Source organism: Symphalangus syndactylus, chromosome 20 (genome assembly GCF_028878055.3).
Source record: "Symphalangus syndactylus isolate Jambi chromosome 20, NHGRI_mSymSyn1-v2.1_pri, whole genome shotgun sequence".
Classification (NCBI taxonomy): domain Eukaryota; kingdom Metazoa; phylum Chordata; class Mammalia; order Primates; family Hylobatidae; genus Symphalangus; species Symphalangus syndactylus.
In genome coordinates, this window is record NC_072442.2 from 65,423,442 (window position 1) to 65,449,097 (window position 25,656).

General features: G+C 51.2%; 1 protein-coding gene and 1 pseudogene across 1 annotated transcript; both read right to left on the reverse strand.

Moving 5' to 3' along the window:
- Nucleotides 1–309: 309 nt before the first annotated feature.
- On the reverse strand, nt 310–3,950 carry LOC134735292 (rab-interacting lysosomal protein-like). The gene is made up of 7 exons (XM_063629751.1): nt 3,707–3,950; nt 3,542–3,635; nt 3,333–3,439; nt 2,964–3,209; nt 2,515–2,660; nt 2,000–2,122; nt 310–777 (listed from the first exon to the last, which is right to left on the reverse strand). The coding sequence occupies exons 1-7, from the start codon at nt 3,932–3,934 to the stop codon at nt 600–602; spliced, it is 1,122 nt and encodes a 373-aa protein (XP_063485821.1). The 5' UTR covers nt 3,935–3,950; the 3' UTR covers nt 310–599.
- An 802-nt stretch (nt 3,951–4,752) lies between these two features.
- The window catches only part of LOC129470474 (pre-mRNA-processing-splicing factor 8-like), a 35,228-nt pseudogene continuing 14,324 nt past the window's right edge, over nt 4,753–25,656 (reverse strand).

Consider the following 25,656-nt stretch of genomic DNA (forward strand, 5'->3'; position numbering starts at 1 on the left):
TGGCTGGAAAGACTGACACTCAAAAAAAGAAAGGGAAAGGAAGGCAATGGCAGGGCTGACTGGCCTGGGCCTGGAAGGGCCAGAAGAATGAAGTTGCAGGTCCCTGGGTGCCGGGGCCAGGGAAGGGGGTGGAGTGAGGGTGGGAGCCACGGCTTTCCATCAAGCCACACTCCCAAAGCAAGGCCTGAGCTCCAAGAAGCCACCCCACCCAGTGACGGAGCAAGGAGACCCACGAGGACCCCTCAGCCAGCCTCTGCTCCTGGCAGGGTTGGGAGGCGGCACAGACGTGGACAGACAGGCGAAGAACAGTTTCTGTGTATTACGGGCAGTTCTTTATTACATGAGCTCAGGCCGTCTGCACAAAGCCCTGGGAGCTAGGCAGTCAGCTCTCATTTCACGGATGGGGAAACTGAGACGCAGAGAGGCACTCTTGTATCTGGCCCCAGAGGCTCGGTACAGACGTAGAGTGGGAGGCAGGCTGAGCCCCCGTCCTGCCCTGGTGCAGGCCAGGATTGGGGCAGACCCCTGGCGAGGGCTGCGAAGGCGGGAGCCCTGTCCTCATTTGAGACCACGCATCCTTCCACAGCCAGACCCCTAAGTCAGGCCTCTGGGGCGGCTGAGGCCCCCAGACAAAGGTGTTCGTGGAGGGCAGAACAGGGCGGATCAGGAGCTGGCGACTGTGGTTGGGCCTCCTCTTCTCCCCCTAGCTTGCTGGGTGCAGGGCTGCTGGTCTCATCCTCAGAGGATTCGGCTTTACCCCGATACCATAGACCAAAGCTGGAGAGAGACAGCCAGAGGCACTTTGAGCCAGGAAGCCAGAGAGGTCAAGGATATGGGTGAGGGCAGGGGCTGGTGAGAAAAGGGGAGAGGGGGAAGAAAGGGCAGCCTGAGGGAGTGTGAAGGTGATGGGGGCCAGGGCCAGAGAAGCAGGAGGGGAGGGTGTGCTTAGAGCCAAGCACAGCAGGGTGACAGGCAGAGAAGCGGGAAAGGGGATCCTGAGAAGGACCAGCCAGGGCCCTTCCTCCCTCCCCACACTCTTGCCCTTCCCCTTCCCCTTCCCCCAACATACAAACTCTATATTTTGGACTCCGGGGGTGGGGGAGGATCTCCCTTATCATCGGAGAGCAGAAGCCACGAGCCATCCTCATCGTCACTGAGACAGAGGAGAGAGGAGAAGTGAGGGCCATTGATCAAGGCCCCGAGGGACAACAGGAATCCAGCAGGGGGGATGGAGGGACTGCAGGGACCCTGGGGTTGGTGAGAAGGCAACCCTGAGGAGATGCAGGATGTCGAGGCTTTAATTTTTAATTTTTTTTTTCTTTGAGACAGGGTCTCGCTCTGTGGCCCAGGATGGAGTGCAGTGGCGCGACCTCAGCTCACTGCAACCTCCGCCTCCCAGGTTCAACCGATTCTCCTGCCGCAGCCTCCTGAGTAGCTGGGATTACAGGCGCCTGTCCCCACGCCTGGCTAATTTTTGTATTTTTAGTAGAGACAGGGTTTCACCATGTTGGCCAGGCTGGTCTCGAACTCCTGACCTCAGGTGATCCCCCCACCTCAGCCTCTCAAAGTGCTGGGATTACAAGCGTGAGCCACCGCGCCCTGCCAAGGCTTTATTTTATAGCTTGACACACAGCAGGCCCTGACACAGCCGCGGCTACAGTTTCACCCCGGTGAGAATAAACAGACCCAGCCAAGACAGGAACTTGAAGAATGAATGTGGAGAGGCAGCGTCGTCAGGCAGAATGGACGGCAGGCAAGGCAAGGGGAGTGGTGAGATCCAGGGAGAAGGGCGCAGGCTGGACAGCGGACACGGGACACAGCCAGACCAGGTCAGCAGGCCCTAGAAGCGGCCAGGCTAGGGAGGCTCAAGGGGTGACCAGGTTGGGGTGACAGCCTCAGTCTGAGACAGTGGGCTCAGAGGGTGACCAGGCTGGGTCATCAGGCTCAGCAGAATGAGGGAGGGAGGCCTGGCTCAGTGGGAATGCAGGCAGGGACCTACCTGCTCTCTGCTTCCTCTGGTGTCCCTAACATCTTGGCCTTGATCTTCTTCCGCTGCTTCCGGACAGCCACCTTCATGGCCTCAAGCAGAAGGCCGGGGACCCGGTGGTCTGTGAGCAGCTCCCTACAAAAGAGGGGCAGGGAGGGAGAAAGCCCCGGTGATGCCAGCCATGGGGATGCCAGCAGTGGAGATGCCAGCCGCAGGCATCACTCCTGGTACCTGTGCACGCAGCTCTTCCCTGAACACCTGAAGCGCTCTGCCTTGCTGACACCCTCAGACCTTAGCTTAGGTGGCCCCGTGGCCCCCTCCTAGGAGAGCTGCCCTGGCTGCTGCAGCTGCGACCCTTTGCACTGTCCCTCTCCCCTGTCTGGATGACGTTGCAGGAGGGCAAGGGCTGTGCAATTCATGTCCTCCCAGTTCCCAAGGCAGGCCTTGCACATGTCACTTTGGACGGGTCAATGACTGGAGAATGATGTGGGGTGATCGGAGGCCCCCCGGCTTCCCAGCGTCCTCACCGCTGGAAGTAGGCCAGCTCCTCCTTGAGCAGGAACACTTTGGCTTTGAGTTCATTCCTCTCCTGAAGGATCTGCTCAAACTCCTCCCGACTGAAGCGGCACTGCCCTGCCTCCGAGGGGCACCCCAGCTGCTGTGCAGCCTCTGCCTTTGGAAGGACAGGCATGGTCAGAGGGTCGCCTCGGCTGGCGCTCCCCCGCCCCAGGGCCATCATGGGAATGCTAGAGGAAGTGACGGGCCGGGAGACTTGGGGGGCAAGGGTGCCCCAACAGATAACAGAGCAGTGCTCCAGCTGAGAGTGGGGGCCGAGGCCGGCCGGGGGCGCATATCTGTCTGCCACCTCCCCGCTTCCTGGCCCACCTGCTGTGCAGCATGCAAACCTTGCCCGAGCGCCCACCGAGCGCTGGACGCTGAGTCCTGGGCTGGGTCCTTGCCTTCATACGGCACTCACCGGGTCCTCAGGGTTCCCCGGGGCGCCTGCGCCGGTGGTCGCCCATTCGGGCTCCTGTCCGTACTGGTGCCTGGGCCGCCCGGCCTGCCCCCGCGCTCGCTCTTTAGCCTGCGGAGTCGCAGCTTCGCCAGGCTGCTGGAGCTCCCTCTCGCGGTCCTGCGCGGCGCGCAGCTGGGTCTGCACTGCCGCCAGCTTGTGCCGCAGCTCAGCGTTCACCAGCAGGAGGCGCTGCAGCTGCTCCTGCAACTGGGAGCGGAGCAAAGGGTGGGGTGGGCGGGGCACCGAGGGCCTCTGGAGCCCGCCCCGCCCCGCGCCTGCCTCTCTCCGCCCCGCCCCCGGAGCCCCGCCCCGCCCGCGCCCCGCCCCCACCGCCTCGGTCTCCTGGCCGCGCTGCCGCAGGTCGCAGTTGTGCGCCCGGAGTTCGTCACGCTGTCGGTCCGTGACCTCCTTGAGCTGCCGCAGCAGCGCGCGCTCCTCTGAGGAAGGGGCGTTCTTAGCGGCGGCGCGCGGCCCGCGGGAGGGAGGGGAGGACCCGAGCCGGTCGCCACCCGCCCTGCCCTGGCCGGGGCTGCGCTTACCCTGTGGCCCCGCGCGCAGCTCCCTGCGGAGGCGCTCGTTCTCCTCCCGCAGCCGCCGCAGCTCCTGCTCCGCTTGCTGCGCCGACACCTGCAGCTGGGGAGACCCGAATCTCAGGCTTCGGCCCTGTCGGCCCCGTGGGTGGCAAGGGGAGGGCCGTGACTCACCGAGTCCGGGGCGGGCCCCACGGCAGCCTGTTCCAAGAGCTCCAGCGCTGGCACCACTAGCGGCACCAGCCCGGCCGCCGCCTCCGGTCCAAAACGGCGCGCCAGATCCTGCAGCTCAGTGCCCAGGGCCCCAGCTAGATGGTACACAAGCTCCGCGGCCGTTCCCGACCCCGCGGCCTCCCGAGACCCCCAGCCAGGCGCCCCAGGCGCCGCCCTCCTGGGCTCCATGTCTCCCAGAGACTTAGGGCTGCGACCCCCCGCCCCCCACCCCCAACTAGGACGGGGAAAAGCCAAACAGTTCCGCCCCAGGAAGCCGTTTAGGGCGGTGTGGGCGGGGTAGAAGCGAGAAGGGTGGGGAGGAACGAGGAAGGGAGAAGGCGTGGGGAAGGGAGATAGTGCCCTAGGCCCCCTGGGCCCTGTCCTTTCTACTCCCAAGGTCACAGGAAACAGGACAGCCAACTTCCAGCCAGGCGTCTAAGAGCTGAGGCTCAGGGCTGCCAGTGGCCACTTTGGTGGCGCCCTCCCCACAGGCCCAATCCAGGCTCCGCCCGTTTGGAGTCATGGGGCCAACTTGGCAGTGGCCCGCTCCAGGCGAGAGGTGACAGGTAGGCGGCCGGTCTCTGGCCTCCGCCCGGCTGTACACAAACTGCCTGCCTGTGTTCTTGTTTTCCTGTCCAGGACTGAGACAGAAAGCTTAAAGGGCTGGGCGTGACACCACAGCCGCTCAGCACAAGCCGGAGTTCCTAGACCCGGGAAAGGGCAACTGCTCCCACAACTGTGGAAAGGAGGCGAGGGCTTCCAAGTAGTTTCGTAGAGAAAGCAGCAAATGTGGTCAAGGCAGCGGAGTGTGAAAGCCCAGCCCCGCCTCAGGTCTCCACTGAGTTCTGGGACTATCTCCCCCGAAGCCCTGAACAGGAAGGGGCCTCACACTCCTCCTTCACAGCTGAGCCCAGCACCTTGCTGTGAACCGCTCCAGTCCAGCCTCCTGTTAGACCTAAATCCAGAATTTGAGTTCGGGGGAAAAAAAAACAAACCTGCCCCTGAACTCCTGTTTATACAAAATTTATTACAATATTTTATTCAGGATGACAAGCCTTCAGGAGGTCAACACCACAAGCACAGACAGAGGGAAAGAGGCCAAACTGCTGAATGTCAGTGGCCTGTCTGGAGGGGCTGAGGCTGCGGCCTCGGGAGGCTGAAGCAGGAGGCAGGAAACAGGCACTAGGCATACAGGTCCTCCCGGTCCGCAGAGTAAACCTCCCCCTCCTGCAGGAGAGCGAAGTTGAGGAAGTGGGAAGGCCTGTGCACCTCGTGGTAGAACTCTTTGGGGTTCGCCAGCTGCAGCTCATATTTCATGTTGGGGTCATGCCGAACACCTTCGGGGAGAAGGAAACAGCCAGTGTTAACAGGGCTCCTGCCTCATGCGGCCTGTGCCACCTCCAAGCCAGCCAGGCCCCAAGTGCAAAGGGCAATGGCCTCACCTTATCCCTACTTCTACCCCCACATCCCCAGGCTCCTCCCACCTACCCATAAAGTTGTAGTTCCATGAGGACTGGGCGGGGACCATGAAGAAGCCCAGGAAGCGGTCGGACGGCAGCATCTGCACCCTCTCGTAGTGCGAAGGCAGGTAGCCCTTGGGGTTGTTGCCCTTGTCTGTGTTCTGGCGGCCCCACTCGTAGCCACTGGGGGTCAGCTTGTAGGCCGTCAGCGTACAGGAGCCTGGTGTGAAGCTGGGGGAGGGACGGGGACCAGAGTAACAGCTCGGGCCACTGTTCTGGGCCCTGGCCTGCAATCCCTGCCCCTCCATACTTCCTCCCAAGGAGCCCAGGCCCACCTGCATGTGATGATAATGGTCTTCTCGCCATCCCAAGATGGGTTGTCAGCCATGATCTTGGCGTGGGTGGTGACATCCTGGGGTGATAACTGCGGGGACTCATTGGGCTGAGTGTGGATCCAACCTAAGGGTTCCATCTCCTATAGGTAAAGAGGAGTACAGAGCTGAATCCCACCCACAGACAGGAATCACACCGGCTTTTCCACACTCCCAGGCTCCATCACTCCCCATTACCTTGAGGTACTCATGCTGGGGCAGCTGGCCAGGCAGGTGCACGGTCTGGTGAGTGCCCCACTGCGGCACCATCACGATGCAGCGGATCTCCTTCACCTGGGGGTTATCTGGTGGGCTCACCCCATATAGGTATCCTGCAATCTGGAGACAAAGGGGTCAGGAACCAAAACTCTTCTTAGTACCAGCTCAGAGTTGGAGCTGCCGGCCCTCTGTTTCCTTCTTTCTCCCAAGAACACGGACAGAGTTTCTTAAAACGTGATCAGAACTCCCTGTATCAGAATCAGCTGGGGTGCTTGTTCAAAATGTTAAACATGGACCTCATCTCGGACTTACCACGTCAGAATCTCCTGAGTGGGGTTCAGGAATCTGCGCTACTCACAAGCTCCCCAGCTGATTATTAAGTATAGTATTCATAAGCAAATGAGCATACATAAAGCTCAATGTATTTTCACAAGCTGAAAACATCTGGAAAACCAGCACTTGGTGCTATTTTAAATTTTACATTATCACCAACAAAGTAAGAGGATCTGTTTACTATAAACTCACCCACACAGGATATTAACAATCTTTTCAAATTTGCCAACCTGACAGCCACTAAATAGTGCGTCTGAGATGGAGTCTCACTCTGTCGGCAAGGCTGTAGTGCAGTGGTGTGATCTCAGCTCACTGCAACCTCCGCCTCCTGGGTTCAAGCAATTCTCCTGCCTCAGCTTCCTGAGTAGCTGGGACTACAGGCACATGCCACCACGCCCCGCTAGTTTTCATATATTTAATAGAGACGGGGTTTCGCCATGTTGGCCACGCTGGTCTTAAACTCCTGATCTCAAGTGATCCACCCCCCTTGGCCCAAAATGATGTTTCATAAACTATGACTATCCCTGATACACTAGTAAAGTTATGCATCTTTTCTCTTTTTTGAAGCAGGGTATCACTCTGTCACCCAGGCTAGCAGGCAGTGACATGATCTCACCTCACTACACTCACCACCCTCCAGGATCAGGTGATCCTCCCACCTCAGCCTCCTGAGGAGCTGAGATTACAGGTGTGCGCCACCATGCCTGGCTAGTTTTTTTTTTCTTTTGTAGAGACACCATTTCGTCATGTTGCCCAGGCTGGTCTTGAACTCCTGGGCTCAAAAGATGGGCCCACCTCGGCCTCCCAACAGTGCTGGGATTACAGTCATGAGCCACTGTGCCCAGCCTGGAGTGCAGTGGGGTCATCAAAGCTTACTGCTTGTGTTCAAGCAACCTCAGCCTCCTGAGTAGCTGGGACTACAGCCACGTTTTTTTTGTTTTGTTTTGTTTTTTCAGACGGGGTCTTGCTCTGTTGCCCAGGCTGGAGTGCAGTGACGCGATCTTGGCTTACTGCAACCTCCACCTCACCTCCCGGGTTCAAGCAATTCTCCTGTCTCAGCCTGCCTAGTAGCTGCAACTACAGGCGCATGCCACCATGCCTGGCTAGTTTTTTGTATTTTTAGTAGAGACGAGGTTTCACCCTATTGGTCAGGCTGGTCTCAAACCCCTGACCTCAGGTGATCCACCCACCTCGGCCTCCCAAAGTGCTGGGATTACAGGCATTAGCCACTGTGCCCAGCCTAGTGTTGGGATTACAGGCGTGAGCCAGCGCACACACCTGGTCAGGAATTTGTTTCTGACCATATCTGTTCTCTTCCAAATACTATCAGGCCAATACTACATTTACTACCTTCTCTCAGCTGCCACAGCTTTTGCTATCTCATGGGGCCAAAACCCTCCTCGTTGTTTTGGCTATCCTTGTATAATTACTCATCCATGAATCTTGAAACCAGCATCTCAAGTTCCAGACAATCTCAGGTCTGAGTTTTAGGCACAAAATGTGTTGGGCACACACTGTGGCCGAGCTGAGTCCACTTACTCACTTGGGCCCGAAGGTCAGATATGCAGATGAACTTCTTAAGCACATTCTTAGGAAGGATGTAGGTGTAGCCAGTCTCCTTGATGTCGTCAGATGAAACATAGATGTGATTGGTCCTTAGGTGCAGGTTGGCAGCAGAGATAGCCCTAAAAACAGGCAGGGAGTGTCAGCATCGCTCAGCCCAGCACCTTAGGTAGTGCAGCCGGCCTTTCCATCCCCACCCTCTTGCCCGACAGTACCTGACCCTCCACTCAGTCTTGGATGAGAAAGTCTGGGTCTCATAGTTGCTGGTGGTGGAGGTGATGATCTCATCACCATGCTTGTTGACAGTGCGAGTCTGTGTTGCCGTCAGCTGCGACTGTTCCTTGGTCTGCTTCTCGATCTCAGCGATCTGCTGCCGCTGCTGTGACGGTGCCGAGATCTCCATACCCAGGATGATGTCTCGAATTTCTGATTGTGTCAGTGATGCCACGTTCACACTGTGGGGATAGTGTGGGTTCTATTACAAGGATCCCTTCCCCTTGGTCACTTTTGCCTCAATGGAAAGGGTGTAACTTGGTAGGACAGGGCAGCCTATACTCATGCCCCAGACAATCCGCAAGAGCTGCTTCTACAGGAAGTGTGAAACGGAGGTGCACTAACACTTCCAAGATTTGTCAGATCCAAGCAGGACGGCGGCACACTGCGTGTGCACCTTCCCACTGTTCAGCATCCGTAAACCCCACGCTTCCTTGACCAAAACAATGCTCTGGCAGGAAACAATTCTCAGAAATGGAAACCCCAGAAACCCTAGACTACTGGTTCTTAATCAGAGGTGGTATTGTCCGTCACCCTATGGATAGTTTTGGTTGCCACGATGACAGGGAGGGAGACGGGGGGAGGAAGGTGTGTCTGTGTTGGTAGCAGTCTTGGATACTTAGGGTCTCGGATGTTCAAGATTCTTACCATGTATGGACAGTAAAGAAATGCCCTGTTCGAAATGGCAACAGTGAGAAACAATGGCCAAGAGTCAGACTGAAGCCCTAAAACACGGACGCTTCCCATACTATTGGAAGACACTGCCGTATCTCTCTTCTATGAGACTCTGTAAGATAACTTCTTTCCTTGTTTTCAAGACAGGGTCTCGCTCTGTCGCCCAGGCTGGAGTGCAGTGGCATAATCATGGCTCACTGCAGCCTCAAACTCCCGGGCTCAAGCAAGCCTCCTGCCTCAGCCCCCAAGAAGCTGGGACTACAGGCGTGTACCACCACACCTGTTTTAAATTTTTTTTTGGTAGAGATGGGGTCAGTCTCTTTTGGTGATCAGGCTGGTTTCAACTCCTGCCTCGTGCAATCCTCCCACCTTGGCCTCCCAAAGCGCTGGTATTATTAGCATGAGCACTCAAGCCTGGCTAAGACAAGATAATTTCTTGAGAAACTTCTTTATTTTTTTGGAGACAGAGTCTCACTCTTGTCACCTAGGCTGGAGTGCAGTGGCGCGATCTCGGCTCACCGCAACCGTTGCCCACAACGTTCAAGCAATTCTCCTGCCTCAGCCTCCTGAGTAGCTGGGATTACAAGTGAGCACAACTGCACCCGGCTAATTTTTGTATTTTTAGTAGAGACGGGGTTTCACCATGTTGGCCAGGATGGTTTCAAACTCCTGACCTCAAATGATCTACCCACCTTGGCCTCCCAAAGTGCTGGGATTACAGGTGTGAACCACCACACCTGGCCTTCTTGAGAAACTTCTAAGCCTAAGTGCTTCCAAACCCCAGAAAACCATATATAGACCTCCTGTCTGTCTCCCCACCAGCACTGCTCACTTGTTTTTCTTGCCGTAGTCAGCCAAGATCAGATCCTTGAGCTGCACCTCGACCTTGATCCATTCTTCGTCAGTCAGAGTGGGCCAGATGTGGTGTGGTTCTGTAATAGTAGTCTTGTCTGGCTTCAGGATCACTTTTGCCCTATCATTGTTCACATGTAGGGCACGCAGAATCAGGATGAGACGGGAGAAGGCCTGGGAAAAGATTTGGAAGAGTGGGGTAGGTCAGCTGCTTGAGGCTCTCCCACTTTAATCCTAATCTTTCATGAAACCCAAGACTTTTTTTTTTTTTTTTTTTTTTTTTTGAGACGGAGTCTCGCTCTGTCGCCCAGGCTGGAGTAGAGTGGCATGATCTTGGCTCACTGCAAGCTCCGCCTCCCGGGTTCACACCATTCTCCTGCCTCAGCCTCCCGAATAGCTGCGATTACAGGCGCCTGCCACCACACCCGGCTAATTTTTTGTATTTTTAATAGAGATGGGGTTTCACCGTGTTAGCCAGGATGGTCTCGATCTCCTGATCTCATGATCCGCTGCCTCGGCCTCTCAAAGTGCTGGGATTACAGGTGTGAGCCACTGTGCCTGGCCTTTTTTTTTTTTTGAGACAGTCTCACTCTGTCGCCCAGGCTGGAGTGCAGTGGTGCCATCTCAGCTCACTGCAACCTCTGCCTCCTGGGTTCCAGTGATTCTGGTGCCTCAGCCTCCCGAGTAGCTGGGACTACAGGTGCGTCCCACCACACTCAGCTAATTTTGTTGTATTTTTAGTAGAGATGGGGTCTCATCATGTTGGCCAGCCTGATCTTGAACTCCTGACCTCAGGTGATTCACCCACCTCAGCCTCCCAAATTGCTGGGATTACAGGGGTGAGCCACTGTGCCCGGCCCCAAGAGTTGATTTTTAACTTTAAGGTCTTAAACTCTCATGAAAGTCAACAGAGTTCTCACCCAATCTATAGGCTAAAAATGTGAAAATGGGAAAAACCTAAGACATAGGATCTTCTCCTAACCCTAAACCTACTCCTCCTCCAGCGGTCTTCTCTTCCCGAGGTTCATACCGTGTAAGATGAAATAGTCTTGAGTCAGTCATCATAGAGGTTGAAGAGAACTATCTGGGGCTCAGTGGCTTTAAGGATGAGATCCCCAAACTTTTCCACCTTGAGACACGCCTGGAAAGGGAGTTGGAGCTCCGATCCTTTGATGACAATATTGGGGAAGTCCAGTAAGTGCACCTAAGACAAGATCAAGTCCAAGATGAGAAACAGCCTAAAAGTCTCAAGGTCTCTTTTCTCCTACCCCCCCAACCCTCTTACCTCCAGTGGGTCCAGCATGCCCTTCCTGGTGACAATGATCTGCTTGGGCTGCTCCTCCACAGGCAGAGATCGGATCAGGGCGGCCACCTCCTCAGCTGTCTTCCACTTAGCCAACTTAAAAGCAAGAGAAGAAAATGGAAATTTAGTCTCTACCCTCCCAGATCAACTAGAACAGAATATCCTAGTTTTGAAATAATCCAACTATGTTTCTACTGAACATTAAATGTTAGGCACTTAGAAGGTAGAAAGAGTATCAAATGGCCTTGTCCAATGACCAGGCTGACAGCCCCTTTCAACAAGACAATACCACAAGCTGACACAAGAGTATGTGCTAAACTATATACTGTTTTACAGAGTTCAGGAACAAAAGAAATTAAGGCTACCAGGATCAGAAAAAAGCTGCACAAAAAAATGTGTCTTAAGGAGGGACTGTGTTTAAGAGCAAAGAGGGGAGTTCATTCTAGAAAGAAAAATATAAGCAAAACACAGATATGGAGATGAGCAACAGCGGTTTGGGTTACTAAGATCCTGGACTGAATGTAAGATGAAACATGCTACAAATGTAAAGGAAGAGAAACTGGCTGGACAGATACAGCCCAGCCAGATGTTGAATGTCTAGGAAGCTAAAGAAGAGTTAATTCAGCAAGAGTTCTGAGGTAGAGATTTGGTCAAAGTGGATGTTTCAAGAATATGCGTTGCTGGGCCAGACGCGGTGGCTCAAGCCTGTAATCCCAGCACTTTGGGAGGCTGAAGCGGGTGGATCATGAGGTCAGGAGATCAAGACCATCCTGGCCAACATGGTGAAACCCCGTCTCTACTAAAAATACAAAAAATTAGGCTGGGCGCGGTGGCTCACGCCTGTAATCTCAGCATTTTGGGAGGCCGAGGCGGGTGGATCACGAGGTCAGGAGATCGAGACCATCCTGGCTAACATAGTGAAACCCCATCTCTACTAAAAATACAAAAAACTTATCCAGGCATAGTAGCGGGTGCCTGTAGTCCCAGCTACTCGGGAGGCTGAGGCAGGAGAATGGCGTGAACCCAGGAGGCGGAGCTTGCAGTGAGCAGAGATGGCGCCACTGCACTCCAGCCTGGGCGAGAGCGAGACTCCGTCTCAAAAAAAAAAAACAGATAAATAAATAAAAATAAAAATACAAAAAATTTAGCCGGGCGTGGTGGCGGGCACCTGTAGTCCCAGCTACTTGGGAGGCTGAGGCAGGAGAATGGCGTGAACCCGGGAGGCAGAGCTTGCAATGAGCTGAGATCAGGCCACTGCACTCCAGCCTGGGCAACAGAGCAAGACTCCGTCTCAAAAAAAAAAAAAAAAAAAAAAAAGAGAGAAAGAGAGAGTATGCGTTGCTGGCCAGACGCGGTGGCTCACACCTGTAATCCCAGCACTTTGGGAGGCCGAGGCGGGCAGATCACGAGGTCAGGAGATCGAGACCATCCTGGCTAACACGTTGAAACCCCGTCTCTACTAAAAAATAAAAAAAAAAATTAGCCGGGTGTGGTGGCGGGCGCCTGTAGTCCCAGCTACTCGGGAGGCTAAGGCAGGAGAATGGCGTGAACCCTGGAGGCGGAGCTTGCAGTCAACTGAGATTGCACCACTGTGCTCCGGCCTGGGCGACAGAGTGAGACTCCTGCTCAAAAAAAAAGAATATGCGTTGCCTTTGGAAAAATGATTTTTGATAGCCCTGTTCAAGGTTAGAAATTCAGGAAACAGACCAGCTGGAAGGGAACAAAGCACCTCATATACTCTTAGACCTCCCACAGAATACTTCCCAAGGAATTCAGGGGATAAGTTCAAATGAGATGTTCTCAGCCTTTCATCTAACAAACCAGTAAATATTACCAAGTCCACCCCAAGAATAAGAGGCAACATGGTTCTATGGCCTCTTCATCTTTAAACCTGCTCACCTGCCCCAAACGCTTCTGTCCCGCCCACACGGATGTGTGGATTATCTTGAGGAACAGCTGCCCTGTGCGTGGGTTGAAGATGAAGATGGCTCCATTGATGGGCTTGGTTGTCAAGTTCCCTTCAAAGGTCTAGAGAAGGACCGCATTTGTTAGCATGGCCTACACATCACCATCCTGTCTTCTTCCCAGCATGTGTACACACTTAGCCCATTAACTCTCCCACAGCCATGTACAGAGTCCCGCACCCATACACTGCTGCTAACACTCACCTTGTGAATGGTCACTCTGTAGACGTTGGTGTCATCCACAAACCAGATAATCTGGTTGGAGAAGAGCTCCCCATAGTTCTGAGAAGACAAATAAGGCTCAGTGGGCTCAGATGAATAGAGCTGTAGCCCCTTGCGGATCCGTTCACGTAACACATACAGGGCAGGGTTTGCCTTCATGATCTTGGCCATGGCCTGCTGTATGAGAGGCTTGCTGCCTGGGAACCAGTTTCCATAGGCACTGTGAGGATAAAACGGTCAAGAAAAGTTAAGACCAGGCTGACAGCCCCAGACAAGACAAACTGCCAACTCTACAGAGGAAGAAAGACTGTTGGCCAGGCTGACAACACTCTGCTCATGTGTACATACAGGCTGGAGAAGAGAATCAGTGACCCACAGGAGGAATGGGCCACTTCCTGTCACTTAGGTAAAGTAAAAAAGTATGACTACATTAAAGTATGGAGCTAATGGAAAATACATGGGTTATTTTTTATTATTATTATTTTTTTCTTTGAGATGGAGTCTAGCTCTGTCGCCCAGGCTGGAGCGCAGTGGTGCCATCTCGGTTCACTGCAAGCTCCGCCTCCCAGGTTCAAGTAATTCTCCCACCTCAGCCTTCTGAGTAGCTGGGACTACAGGCGCGGACCACCACGCCCAGCTAATTTTTTGTATTTTAGTAGAGCTAGGGTTTCACCATGTTGCCCAAACTGGTCTCAAACTCCTGAGCTCAGGCAATCTGCTCACCTCGGCCTCCCAAAGTGCTGGGATTACAGGTGTGAGCCACTGCGCCTGGCCTGAAAATACACGGTCCTGAGCCTCAACTCACCTGTGCAAGTTATAGGCCAGGTCAATGGCGATGAGTACACCTGTGGGTGAAGGGTAGATACTCATGTTGTCCGTGGTGTAGTCCAGGAACTTGGCCCGGGCATAGCGCTCAATGTCGTGGGAATCATAGTCCCCCCAGCGCAACTGGATGTCAATCCAGTATTTCTAGGTAGTGGTGCTGTCCATCACATCCCTGAGGATGAAGAGGGTTCAAGCTTCTAGGAAACCATGGGCATAACCAATGTCCCCAGAACCAGAACCACTTAAATCCCAAAACCATCCCACCCACTCCACCAACTTGTTGCAGATCAGCAAGACCTCAGGGAATCAGCAGATCTGACTAAGGGTGTTGATAGGCTCCAGGGGTAGCACTGGCTCCAAGTTTGAAACAAAGGCAGACAGGGACAATTCCTAAAGTTGTAGGGCTAGAAGAACAGGAAAACGAAAGTGTCCTGGCTGCCTAGGGCTGGGTCCTGAGGCACTTACTTGGAGTCAGCCAGCAATGAGGGCCGGGAGACATTCCACTTATAGGAGGCAAAGAGCAGGATATCTGCACAGGAAGAGTTCATCTTATATGACTTTCGGGGATGGATTGTCTCCTTTTGTACTGTCTCAATTTCCAGTGCATCGAGTTCCTGGTCAAACACCTGAAGGAAAAGATGGAGAGATTAAGACTTGTTAAGGAAACCCAATTAAAATCAGAGTTTGTACAATAAGATAATGAGGCAACAGGGGTCTCATCGTCAGAGCTTCCAGGGTGGATTTCCCATGTGCAAAAGAGCAAGCTTAGCTGACTCTGTACAGCACCCTCTCCCCGCGATTCCACCTGAGCTGACTCTGTACAGCACCTTCTCCCCTCGATTCCTGCCCACGTGAGCTGACTCTTTACAGCACCCTCTCTCCTCGATTCCAGCCCACCTGACATAAGTCCATAACAATGCTCTCATGGATCTTCTGCCACAAGTGAGCTCGGAAGATCTGGATGAGAGAGATCTTCAGCGTGGGGATCTTGCCATGCATGAAGATACCCGTCAGGTCTAGCTGCACCTGAAAGCCTACATATACCTGCCAGGAAAATGACAATGTGACATTAGAGATCAAGAGACTCGGGCGCTCATGACATAACCAAGGCAAGAAGAAGCAACTGTTTTTAGCTTCCCATCTCCAGTGTCAATCACACTCACATTGGCTCGATTGATGGTCGGGGACCACCAGAGGGTGAATCTACGATTGGGAATCTGGTTCAGTCCTGATCGCTGAGCATTAGTTAGCTTCTTCCACTTCATAGATTCCTCAAAGCCACTGGCCTTCTCCCTGGGGAGCAAGAGAAGCAGGTGAGGTGATATCCTGCCATCTTCCAGCACACTGCTGACCTTCTGGATGTGAATGTCTGGGAAACACCACAGGAAATCACAGAGGCACACAAGAGATGAGCTCAAAGGGTTGTGATAGGTCCCTCTAAGAGGGGAGAATCCTCACCAGAAAAGCCCCTCCCAGGTAGGGAAGTAAGTGCCCTTGAAGAGTGTGTGTTCCAGAATGCCTTCCACACCACCCAGGGCCTGGATCATGTCTGTACGGTAGTTGTTCAGGTTCCAGAGCTTCCCATCATGCCGCTGGTGTGTCCACCAGAACGGATTCTGCTTCAAAACCTAGATGGCAAGGCAGGCACGGTCAAGCTTCTGGGTGCCTACTGCCCCAAGTTTCTGGGATAGCCATGGATTGTCCTGACTCAGGGAAAATCTCCTCCCCCTCTACATACCTGATACTGCTTAAAGTCAGTTCTGACACGCCAGCCCTTATCATAAGCCAGTGTGTGCCGGTCCTTCTGGAAGAGGGTATTGATTCGAGGAATGCCACGATCCCATGAATCTTCTAGGTCTTCTAAAGTCAGGCGTCTTCCAAAAAAAGAAAGATTCAAGTCAAAACGCGATCTCACATGAGGAGCTCAGCACTCCTTCCTGGCCAAAAATAATTAGGGTCAGTAGAACCAGCCTTCTCACCTCCATACAACTATGGCATGCTCTGACCCTGAACTCCACACAGTTCAAAGGCCACCACCTGCCCCTGCCCCAGGGTTGGCATGCCCTCCTAGGTGCCCACCTGTTCTGAGCAATGGCCTCTTGCCTCTTGAGTGCGTACTCAGCCCAGACCCGCTGAGAATCAATGAACTCGCTCTCCCATGGCTGTATGTAGCGGTACAAGTTGGGAATGAGCTGGTCTTCTTCATGGCTCATTCCTGAACGAAAGTGTGTGATACCTACATCTGTCTGTTTGGATCACCTGTTTGGGGGTACAACCGAGATTAGAGAAAAGATAAAGCCTAAAACTAAAGAAATACCCACTTCCTTTAGGGCCTGAGCAATAGGATTTAGAAATACGTTTAACCGGGCTGTACCTGAGGTCGGACTGGGGGATGAGCACATGGCCCATTGAGAGCATGCCGAGTCCACCCAGCTCCTTAGGGGTGTAGAACACAACCGGGGGGAACCGACTTGGCATCTTGGAGTTGAGTCCAATCTTGATACGTGTCTGGATCTTGTTCTCACACTTTACCAGTAAGTCCAAGAGCTCTTGGGTGTTCACCACAGCCTCCCGAAAGTATGTCATAAGGCCAATGAGAGCTGTATTCCACTTATTCACAATCTAAAGATAGTAGAAAAAAAAGTAAATTACAGATGAGCCAGGGGCGGGGAGGGTGGAGACTACTTGATCCAGTTAGTTTTATCCCTACTAGTCAAGAAAGATTTGAATTCAACATCATTAGTCACTAGGGAAATAGCAAAACCACAATGAGGCTGGGCACGGTGGCTCATGCCTATAATCCCAGCACTTTGGGAGGCCAAGGTGGGAGGACTGCTTGAGCCCAGGAGTTGGAGACCAGCCTGGCCAACATGGCAAAACTCTGTTTCTACTAAAAATACAAGAATTAGCCAGGTGTGGTGGCAGATGCCTGTAATCCCAGCTACTCAGGAGGCTGAGGCAGGATAATCGCTTGAACTCGGGAGGTGGAGGCTGCAGTGAGCTGAGATCTTGCCACTGTACTCCAGCCTGGCAACAGAGTGAGACTCCATCTCAGGAAAAAAAAAAAAAAAAAAAAAAAAAAAGAAAATGGTTCCCCTGGGCCAGGCGTGGTGGCTCACACCTGTCATCCCAGCACTTTGGGAGGCCGAGGTGGGTGGATCACCTGAGGTCAGGAGTTCAAGACCAGCCTGGCCAACATGAAACCGTCTCTACTAAAAATACAAAAATTGAACCCAGGAGGCAGAGGATGCAGTGAGCTGAGATCGCACCACTGCACTCCAGCCTGGGAGACAGAGTGAGACTCTGTCTCAAAAAAAAAAAAAAAAAAAAAAAGAAAAAGAAAAAGCACACCAGATGGAGCTATACAAACTAGTGAAGAACACCAGGAATAGTAAGTGTGTGGGTAAAATGCAAAAAATATTTTTTCTCATTTTGCAATTTCTACAAAAGATAAAGGCTGTTCAAAGCAAAAAGAGTAACAAAGTATTATAGCACTTATATTACATGTACAATTAAAATGTTATGACAAAACTACTACTAAGAGTGGGAGCGGAACCTCAAGTGTATTATTCTAAGGTTCTTGTACTATACGTGAAGTGATCCGTAGTAGACTAATGGTCACAACAGATCACAGTAAGTGAGGGATGTATACTGTAAACCTTAGAGCAAACAATTAGAAAAAAACCACGTAGCCAAATAAGTGAAAGTGGAGATAAAGTCACAAAACAACTAAATTCAGAAAGCAGGACAAGAGAAAAGCAGAAAAAATAATTTTAAAAAATAATAAGACGGTAGATTTAAACTGAGCTACACTGCCACAGTGATAGTTACATTAACCTTAATTGAGGTATTTAGACCATTTGTAAGGCAAACATTGTCAAACTGGATTTAAATAAAAAGGCCGGGCATGGTGGCTCACACCTGTAATCCTAAGCACTTTGGGAGGCTGAGGCGGGCCTTGGGGTCAGGAGTTTGAAACCAGCCTGGACAGCATGGTGAGACCCCGTCTCTACTAAAAATACAAAAATTAGCTGGGCGTGGTGGCGTGCGCCTGTAGTCTCAGTTTCTTGGGAGGCTGAGGTAGGAGAATTGCTTGAACTCGGGAGGCAGAGGTTGCACTGAGCCAAGATCATGCCACTGCACTCCAGCCTGGGCAACAAAGGGAGAGACTCCATCTCAACAAACAAAAAAAAAGATCCAACCATATGCTGTCTATAGGAAATAAACTTTAGTTACAAAGACACAGATTAACAGTAAAAAGATGGAAAAATACACCCATGCAAACACAAAACAAACCTGGAGTGGCACTACTGATGTAAGACAAAGACTTCAGACCATGGAATGCTATCAGGAATACAGAGGGATATTTGATACGATAAAGTAGTCAACTTGTTCAGAAGACCTAATGATCCTAAATACATTATGTAACTAGTAACAGAATTTCAAAAATGATGGACCTGAAAGACAATAAACTCACAGCTATAGCTGGAGCTTTCTCTCAAGCAAGACAGGGTCTTGCTCTGTTGCCCAGGCTGGAGGGCAATGGCACCATCTCTCTCCACTCATTGCAGCCTCCACCTCCCAGGCTCAAGAAACTCTCCCACCTCAGCCTTCCAAGTAGCTGGGACTACAGGCATGTACCACCACATCCAGCTAATTTTTGTATTTTTTTGTAGAAATGGGGTTTCGCTACGTTGCCCAGGCTGGTCTCAAACTCTTGTGCTCAAGCAATCCACTAGCCTCAGCCTCCCAAACTGCTGGGATTACTGGAGAGTTCTAATACTCCTCAGTAATCGATAGAAGTATACAAAAAATATCACTAAGGATATAGAAGACTTGAGCAATGTAACCAATTGACTGGCCCTGATGTTTGTAAAACACTCAACCTAACAACAGCAGAATACAGATTAACAGATATTTTCCAGCACACATGGGACGGGCACCAAGATAGACTGTATGCTAGGACATCAAAAAGTCAGCCTTGGCCGGGCGCGGTGGCTCACGCCTGTAATCCCAGCACTTTGGGAGGCCGAGGCGGGCAGATCACAAGGTCAGGAGATTGAGACCATCCTGGCTAAGACGGTGAAACCCCGTCTCTACTAAAAATACAAAAAAATTAGCCAGGCGAGGTGGCAGGCGCCTGTAGTCCCAGCTACGCGGGAGGCTGAGGCAGGAGAATGGCGTGAACCCCGGGGGGTGGAGCCTGCAGTGAGCCGAGATCGCGCCATTGCACTCCAGCCTGGGTGAAAGAGCGAGACTCCGTCTCAAAAAAAAAAAAAAAAAAAAAAAAAAGTCAGCCTCAGCCAGGTGCAGTAGCTCATGCCCGTAATCCCAACTCTTTGGAAGGCTGAGGCAGGAGGATCACCTGCACCCAGGAGTTTGAGTCCAACCTAGGCAAGAGTGAGACCCCACCTCTAAATTAATTATTTTAAAAAAAATCTTGATACATTTTTTAAAACTAAGATATCACATAGAACATCTTTCCTAATCATAATGGAATCAAAGTAGAAACTAATAAGGGAAACCCCCAAATATGTAAACAGCATAGTTTGAAACAACCTAAGGTGGAATATGAACTCATAAGGGAAATTAGAATATACTTTTAACTAAATAAAAATGAAAACACAACATATTAAAATGTGAGGAATGGGGCCGGGCACGATGGCTCATATCTGTAATCCCAGCACTTTGGGAAGCCAAGGCGGGTAAATCACGAGGTCAGGAGTTCAAGACCAGCCTGGCCAACATGGTGAAACCCTGTCTCTACTAAAAATACAAAAAAAAATTAGCTGGGTGTGGTGGCAGACACCTGTAATCCCAGCTACTTGGGAGGCTGAGGCAGGAGAATCGCTTGAACAGGGTAGGTGGAGGTTGCAGTGAGCCAAGATCCTGCCACTGCACTCTAGCCAGGGTGACAATGTGAGACTCCACCTCAAAAAAAAAAAAAAAAAAGGGGAGGAATGCAGCTAAAGCAATGCTGAGAGGAAAATTTACAGAAGTGAATAATTCTATTAGAAAAAGAGAAAGGTTGGCCAGGCATGGTGGCTCACACCTGTAATCCCAGCACTCTGGGAGGCTGAGGCGGGTGGATCACGAGGTCAGGAGATCGAGACCATCTCGGCTAACACGGTGAAACCCCGTTTCTACTACAAATACAAAATTTAGCTGGGCGTGGTGGCGGGTGCCTGTACTCCCAGCTACTCAGGAGGCTGAGGCAGGAGAATGACATGAACCCAGGAGGCAGAGGTTGCAGTGAGCCGAGATCGCGCCACTGTACTCCAGCCTGGGCGACAGAGCAAGACTCTGTCTCAAAAAAAAAAAAAAAAAAAAAAAAAGAGAAAGGTCAGCCGGGCACGGTGGCTCATGCCTGTAATCCCAGCACTTTGGGAGGCCGAGGCAGGTGGATCACGAGGTCAAGAGTTCAAGATCAGCCTGGCCAAGATGGTGAAACCCTGTCTCTACTAAAAATACAAAAAAAAATTAGTCGGGTGCAGTGGCAGGCACCTGTAATCCTAGCTACTCAGGAGGCTGAGGCAGGAGAATCGCTTGAACTCAGAGGGCGGAGGTTGCAGTGCGCCGAGATTGCGCCACTGCACTCCAGCCTGGGCGAGAGAGTGAGACTCCATCTCAAAAAAAAAAAAAAAAAAAAAAAGAAAAAGAAAAAGGTCTAGGCCGGCACGGCGGCTCACACCTGTAATCCCAACACTTTGGGAGGCCAAGGTGAACGGATCAGGAGGTGATCAGGAGATCGAGACCATCCTGGCAAACACGGTGAAACCGTGTCTCTAGTAAAAATACAAAAAAAAAAAAAATTAGCCGGGTGTGGTGGCGGGCACCTGTAGTCCCAGCTACTCGGGAGCTGAGGCAGAAGAATGGCATGAACCCGGGAGATGGAGCTTGCAGTGAGCAGAGATCGCGCCACTGTACTTCAACCTGAGTGACAGGGCGAGACTCCGTCTCAAAAAAAAAAAAAAAAAAAAAAAGAGAAAGGTCTAAAATTGATAATCTAACCTTTTACCTTAACAAACTAGCAAAGGGATGGCTATGATAAGAGAAGAAATCAATGCAACAAGGCCAGGTGTGGTGGCTCACACCTACAGTCCCAGCACTTTGGGAGCCCAGGGGGTGGATTACCTGAGCTCAGGAATTCAAGACCAGCCTGGGCAACATGGCGAAACTGTCTGTATCCAAACTACAAAGAAAAATCAGCCAGGCATGGTGGCATGTGCCTGTGGTCCCAGCTACTTGGGAGGCTAAGGTGGGAGGGTCTCCTGAGCCTGGGAGGCAGAGGTTACAGTGAGCTGAGATTGCGACACTGCACACCAACCTGGGTCACAGAGACCCCATCTCAAAAAGAAAAAAAAAATCAACGCAACAAAAAAGAGAAAAACCATAAAAATTAATGAAACCAAAGCTGTTTCTTTGAAAAGCTCAATAAGACAAGATAGCAAACCACAAAATACCAAATGATATAGTCAAGACTTTAAGGCAAAAAATGTCTTCTGAACAATGATTGAGGTGAAAGAGTGCGTTGGCTGGAGTTACGATAGTAACCTGCCTTGAGCAAATAGTATTCAGACGAGCAAGGAGAAAAGACTGCAGGTGAGATAACAGCTCAAACCCTACTATGAAAGCTAGACTGAGCATCTCGCATGTCCACAGGATGGGACAACCAGGCAGATCTACAGAAAGGAGGGGGGCTGGGTGTGGTGGCTTATGCCTGTAATCATAGCACTTTGCGAGGCCGAGGCAGGCGGATCATGGGGTCAGGAGTACAAAAATTAGCCGGGCATGGTGTCAGGCACCTGTAATCCCAGCTACTGAGGAGGCTGAGGCAGGAGAATTACTTAAACCCGGGAGGCGGAGGTTGCAGTGAGCTGAAATTGTGCCACTGCACTCCAGCCTGGGCAACAGAGCTAGACTCCGTCTCAAAAAAAAAAAAAAAAAAAAAAAACGAGAGCCAGGGGCCACGATGAGCTAGATATTGGGGTAAAGGCAAGTGGACAATTCCCATTAGGTTTAGTAAATTCTCTGACTGCACTTGGAATGGCTGATGTGTGTAACGGAACACAGTATTTCTGTCGTAGTTAACAGTGCTCTATCCCTGAAGGGGAGGAAGCATAAATTCCTGAGGAGCCCAGTGTTCCTTTACTAAATAGCAGAAATTCCTGGGAGATAAGGGGAGGCAGGAAGGAAAATAATATTTACTCAGGTCTACATGTACTAGGTAACATGGTTAAGAAATTTAAATATATTATACCTCTTATGTCTTCATAAAAAAACAAGTTATAGAACTTGCCCATGACACAGCTTTTTTTTGTTTTTTTTTTGAGATGGAGTCTCACTTTGTCACCCAGGCTGGAGTGCAGTGGCGCAATCTCAGCTCACTGCAACCTCCACCTCCGGGGCTCAAGTGATTCTCCTGCTTCAGCCTCCAGAGTAGCTGGGACTACAGACATGCACCACCACGCCTGGTTAATTTTTGTATTTTTAGTAGAGATGGGATTTCACCATATTGGCCAGGCTGGTCTTGAACTCCTGACCTCGTGATCCACCTACCTCGGCCTCCCAAAGTGCTGTGATTACAGGCATGAGCCACCGCACCCGGCCTATTTATTTATTTTTAAATATAAACAGGATCTTGCTATGTTGCCTAAGTTGGTCTCGAATTCCTGGGCTCAAGTAGTCCTCCCACCTCGGCTTCCAAAAGTGCTGGGATTGCAGGCATAAGCCACCGTGCCCAGCTTTATCAAGCAATTTATCAAGTAATATGGCTTACTAAATACCCCGTTTCATTTAATTCTCACAAAAGCCGTCTGAGCTAGATCATATCAGTATCCCTATTTTACAGATGAGGGAATTGAGGCCCAGCATGGGCAATTTTCCCAAGATCCCAACTAGTAATATGACAAAGGTATGATGTGAACCCCATCTGACTCCAGAGCCTGTGCTTCTAACCAGTAGAGTCAACTGCATCCTAACCCTCTCAGACACTCCTCCACTCCTCAGCCTCTAACTTCTTATATCCAGTTCCCTGATGCCTACAATTCTTTCCCAGGCCAATGGCCTCTTCTGCTCTCTCTTCTCTCCCCTCTTCCAGGATCTCAATGGGGTCCAGCATTCTTTTTTTTTTTTTGAGACAGAATCTCGCTCTGTCACCCAGGCTGGAATGCAGTGTTGCAATCTCGGTTCACTGCAAGCTCTGCCTCCCAGGTTCCTGCCATTCTCCAGCCTCAGCCTCCCGAGTAGCTGGGACCACAGGCGTCCGCCACCACGCCTGGCTAATTTTTTGTATTTTTAGTAGAGATGGGGTTTCACCGTGTTAGCCAGGATGGTCTCGATCTCCTGAACTCGTGATCCACCCGCCTCGGCCTCCCAAAGTGCTGGGATTACAGGTATGAACCACCGCGCCCGGCTGGGTCCAGCACTCTTGATTCCCTTGCATCCAATCCCTTACCACTCCACAACTGTCTTCTAACAGAGCTCAATTCCTTAATCACCAGTGTAATCTATCCACCTTCTCCATCCCTGTCACTGAGTAGTTGGGTGATTCTGGGAAAAATAAATGCTCAGAGTTGTCTTCCCAAAACCCACCTGAGCTCTCAACACACCTTCCAATCCCTCTCACTTTCTTCAGCAATCATCATCATACCCTAATACCATCAAATTCACTACGTACAACTCTTTCCCCTAACTCCAGCCCAAGCAAAGCTGAAAATCTCAAAATCCTGTTATAGCTTCCCACTAACCTCATCTATATCCACATCTTTCCAGACCTCTTTCCTGTTAGGGTCAAAGGATTTTTCCTCTGCTTGCTCTTTATTCTATCCCTAGTGAGACCCTCTGCACCTCTGCTCATCAATTACCTACTTTTCTTTTCTTTGAGATGGAGTCTTGCTCTGTCACCGAGGCTGGAGTGAAGTGGCACGATCTCGGCTCACTGCAACCTCCACCTCCCGGGTTCAAGCAATTCTCCTGCCTCAGCCTCCCGAGTAGCTGAGATTACAGACACCCGCCACCGCGCCTGGCTAATTTTTTCATTTTTAGTAGAGACGGGCTTTCACTATGTTGGCCAGGCTGGTCTCGAACTCCTGACTTGGTGATTTGCCCACCTTGGCATCCCAAAGTGCTGGGATTACAGGCGTGAGCCACTGCGTCCGGCCAATTCCACACTTTTCTATTGTACACTGAACTGCTACTGGGCTCCTTAATTAAAATATACTCGAGTCACTGTCATTCAAAAACACCTGCACTGACTTACAGCTCCCTCTAGGTGGCATCTGATGTCCTTCCTTCTCTTCAACTGGCAAACAGATTGTCCTTCCTGTCTCCACTCACTTACTTCCCATGAAGCCTCACTCACTGCCATCTGGCTTCCACCCCTACTATTTCTGTAACAGCTCCTGCTAAGGTCACCAATGACGTCCTAACTGCCAAATCCAATGGATACTTTTCAGTCCTTATCTAACCGAAATGCTCTTAGGCAACTGACACCGCTAAGCATCCACCCCAATTCTGGACACGTGTTCCTGAAAGCCTTGGTTCCAAGACCCAGCACTCTCCCACAGGTTCTGGCCACACTTAATCTTGGTATTCCCCACAGTTCCAAATTCGTCCCTCTCCTCTTCTCTCTCTACATTGTCCCTGGGTGATGTCACTCATTCTTGAGCTCTTGACCTTTTGTGGACAGGCTCCTAAATCTACATCTTTAATCCAGACCTGTTCTCCATGCTTCTTCAGATTGGCACTCACCTAAGAACCTCTAAGTTATCCCTGACTGCTCTTACCTTTCTAGTTTCATTTCTCTTCCTTGAATGTCACACTCATACTTTTTAAATCGAATCTAACAGATCATCAATTACAGAGGCACCACTAAGGGAGCAGAAGGAATCGGGAATCTACGCATGTGTATATATGTACTTAAATATGTATCTTGGAACTGAAGAAATATGGTATAAATAAATACCTGGGGAAATCTCCACCTGAATGTTCTCAGGAATTTCAAACTTTATATATCCTAAACTAGATTTCTTTATCTTCCGTCCTAAACCTGCTCTTGTTCATGTAGTCTTCCAGTTGGTGGCACTAACATCCACCTAGTCACCCACGCCAAAATCTGCACATCTTTTTTTTTTTTTTTGAGACGGAGTCTCGCTCTGTTGCCCAAGGCTGGAGTGCAGTGACGTGATCTCGGCTCACTGCAAGCTCCACCCCCTGGGTCCACGCCATTCTCCTGCCTCAGCCTCCCGGGTAGCTGGGAATATAGGCGCCCGCCACTACGCCCAGCTAATTTTTTGTATATTTAGTAGAGACGGGGTTTCACCATGTTAGCCAGGATGGTCTCGATCTCCTGACCTTGTGATCCACCCGCCTTGGCCTCCCAAAGTGCTGGGATTACAGGCGTGAGCCACCGCACCCGGCCTGCACATCATTTTTGACTTTTCTTTGAGCATCCCAGGACCACAAAGTTCTGCTGATTTTATCGGCTAACTTCTTATCAAATCTGTTCCCCTCTTCCTACCTCTACTTTCAGTGCTCTCATCATTTTTACTGATTTATGTATTTTTTTGGAGACAGAGTCTCACCCTGCTGCCAGACTGGAGTGCATTGGTGGAATCTCGGCTCACTGCAACCTCTGCCTCCTGGGTTCAAGCGATTCTCCTGCCTCAGCCACCTGTGTAGCTGGGATTACAGGTGTGCGCCACCACGCCCGACTAATTTTCATATTTTAAGTAGAGATGGGGTTTCCCCATGTTGGTCAGGCTGGTCTCAAACTCCTGACCTCAGGTGATCCACCTGCCTGGGCCTCCCAACGTGCTGAGATTACAGGCGTGAGCCCCCACACCCGGCC

Excerpts from the sequence above, each read along its gene's own strand:
- LOC134735292 (XM_063629751.1), bottom strand. The coding sequence starts at position 3,934 with ATGGAGCCCAGGAGGGCGGCGCCTGGGGCGCCTGGCTGGGGGTCTCGG. Across the intron at positions 3,636-3,706 it reads TGGGGCCCGCCCCGGACTCG|CTGCAGGTGTCGGCGCAGCA; the intron begins GTGAGTCACGGC and ends GGGTCTCCCCAG. Across the intron at positions 2,661-2,963 it reads CGGGGAACCCTGAGGACCCG|GCAGAGGCTGCACAGCAGCT; the intron begins GTGAGTGCCGTA and ends GTCCTTCCAAAG.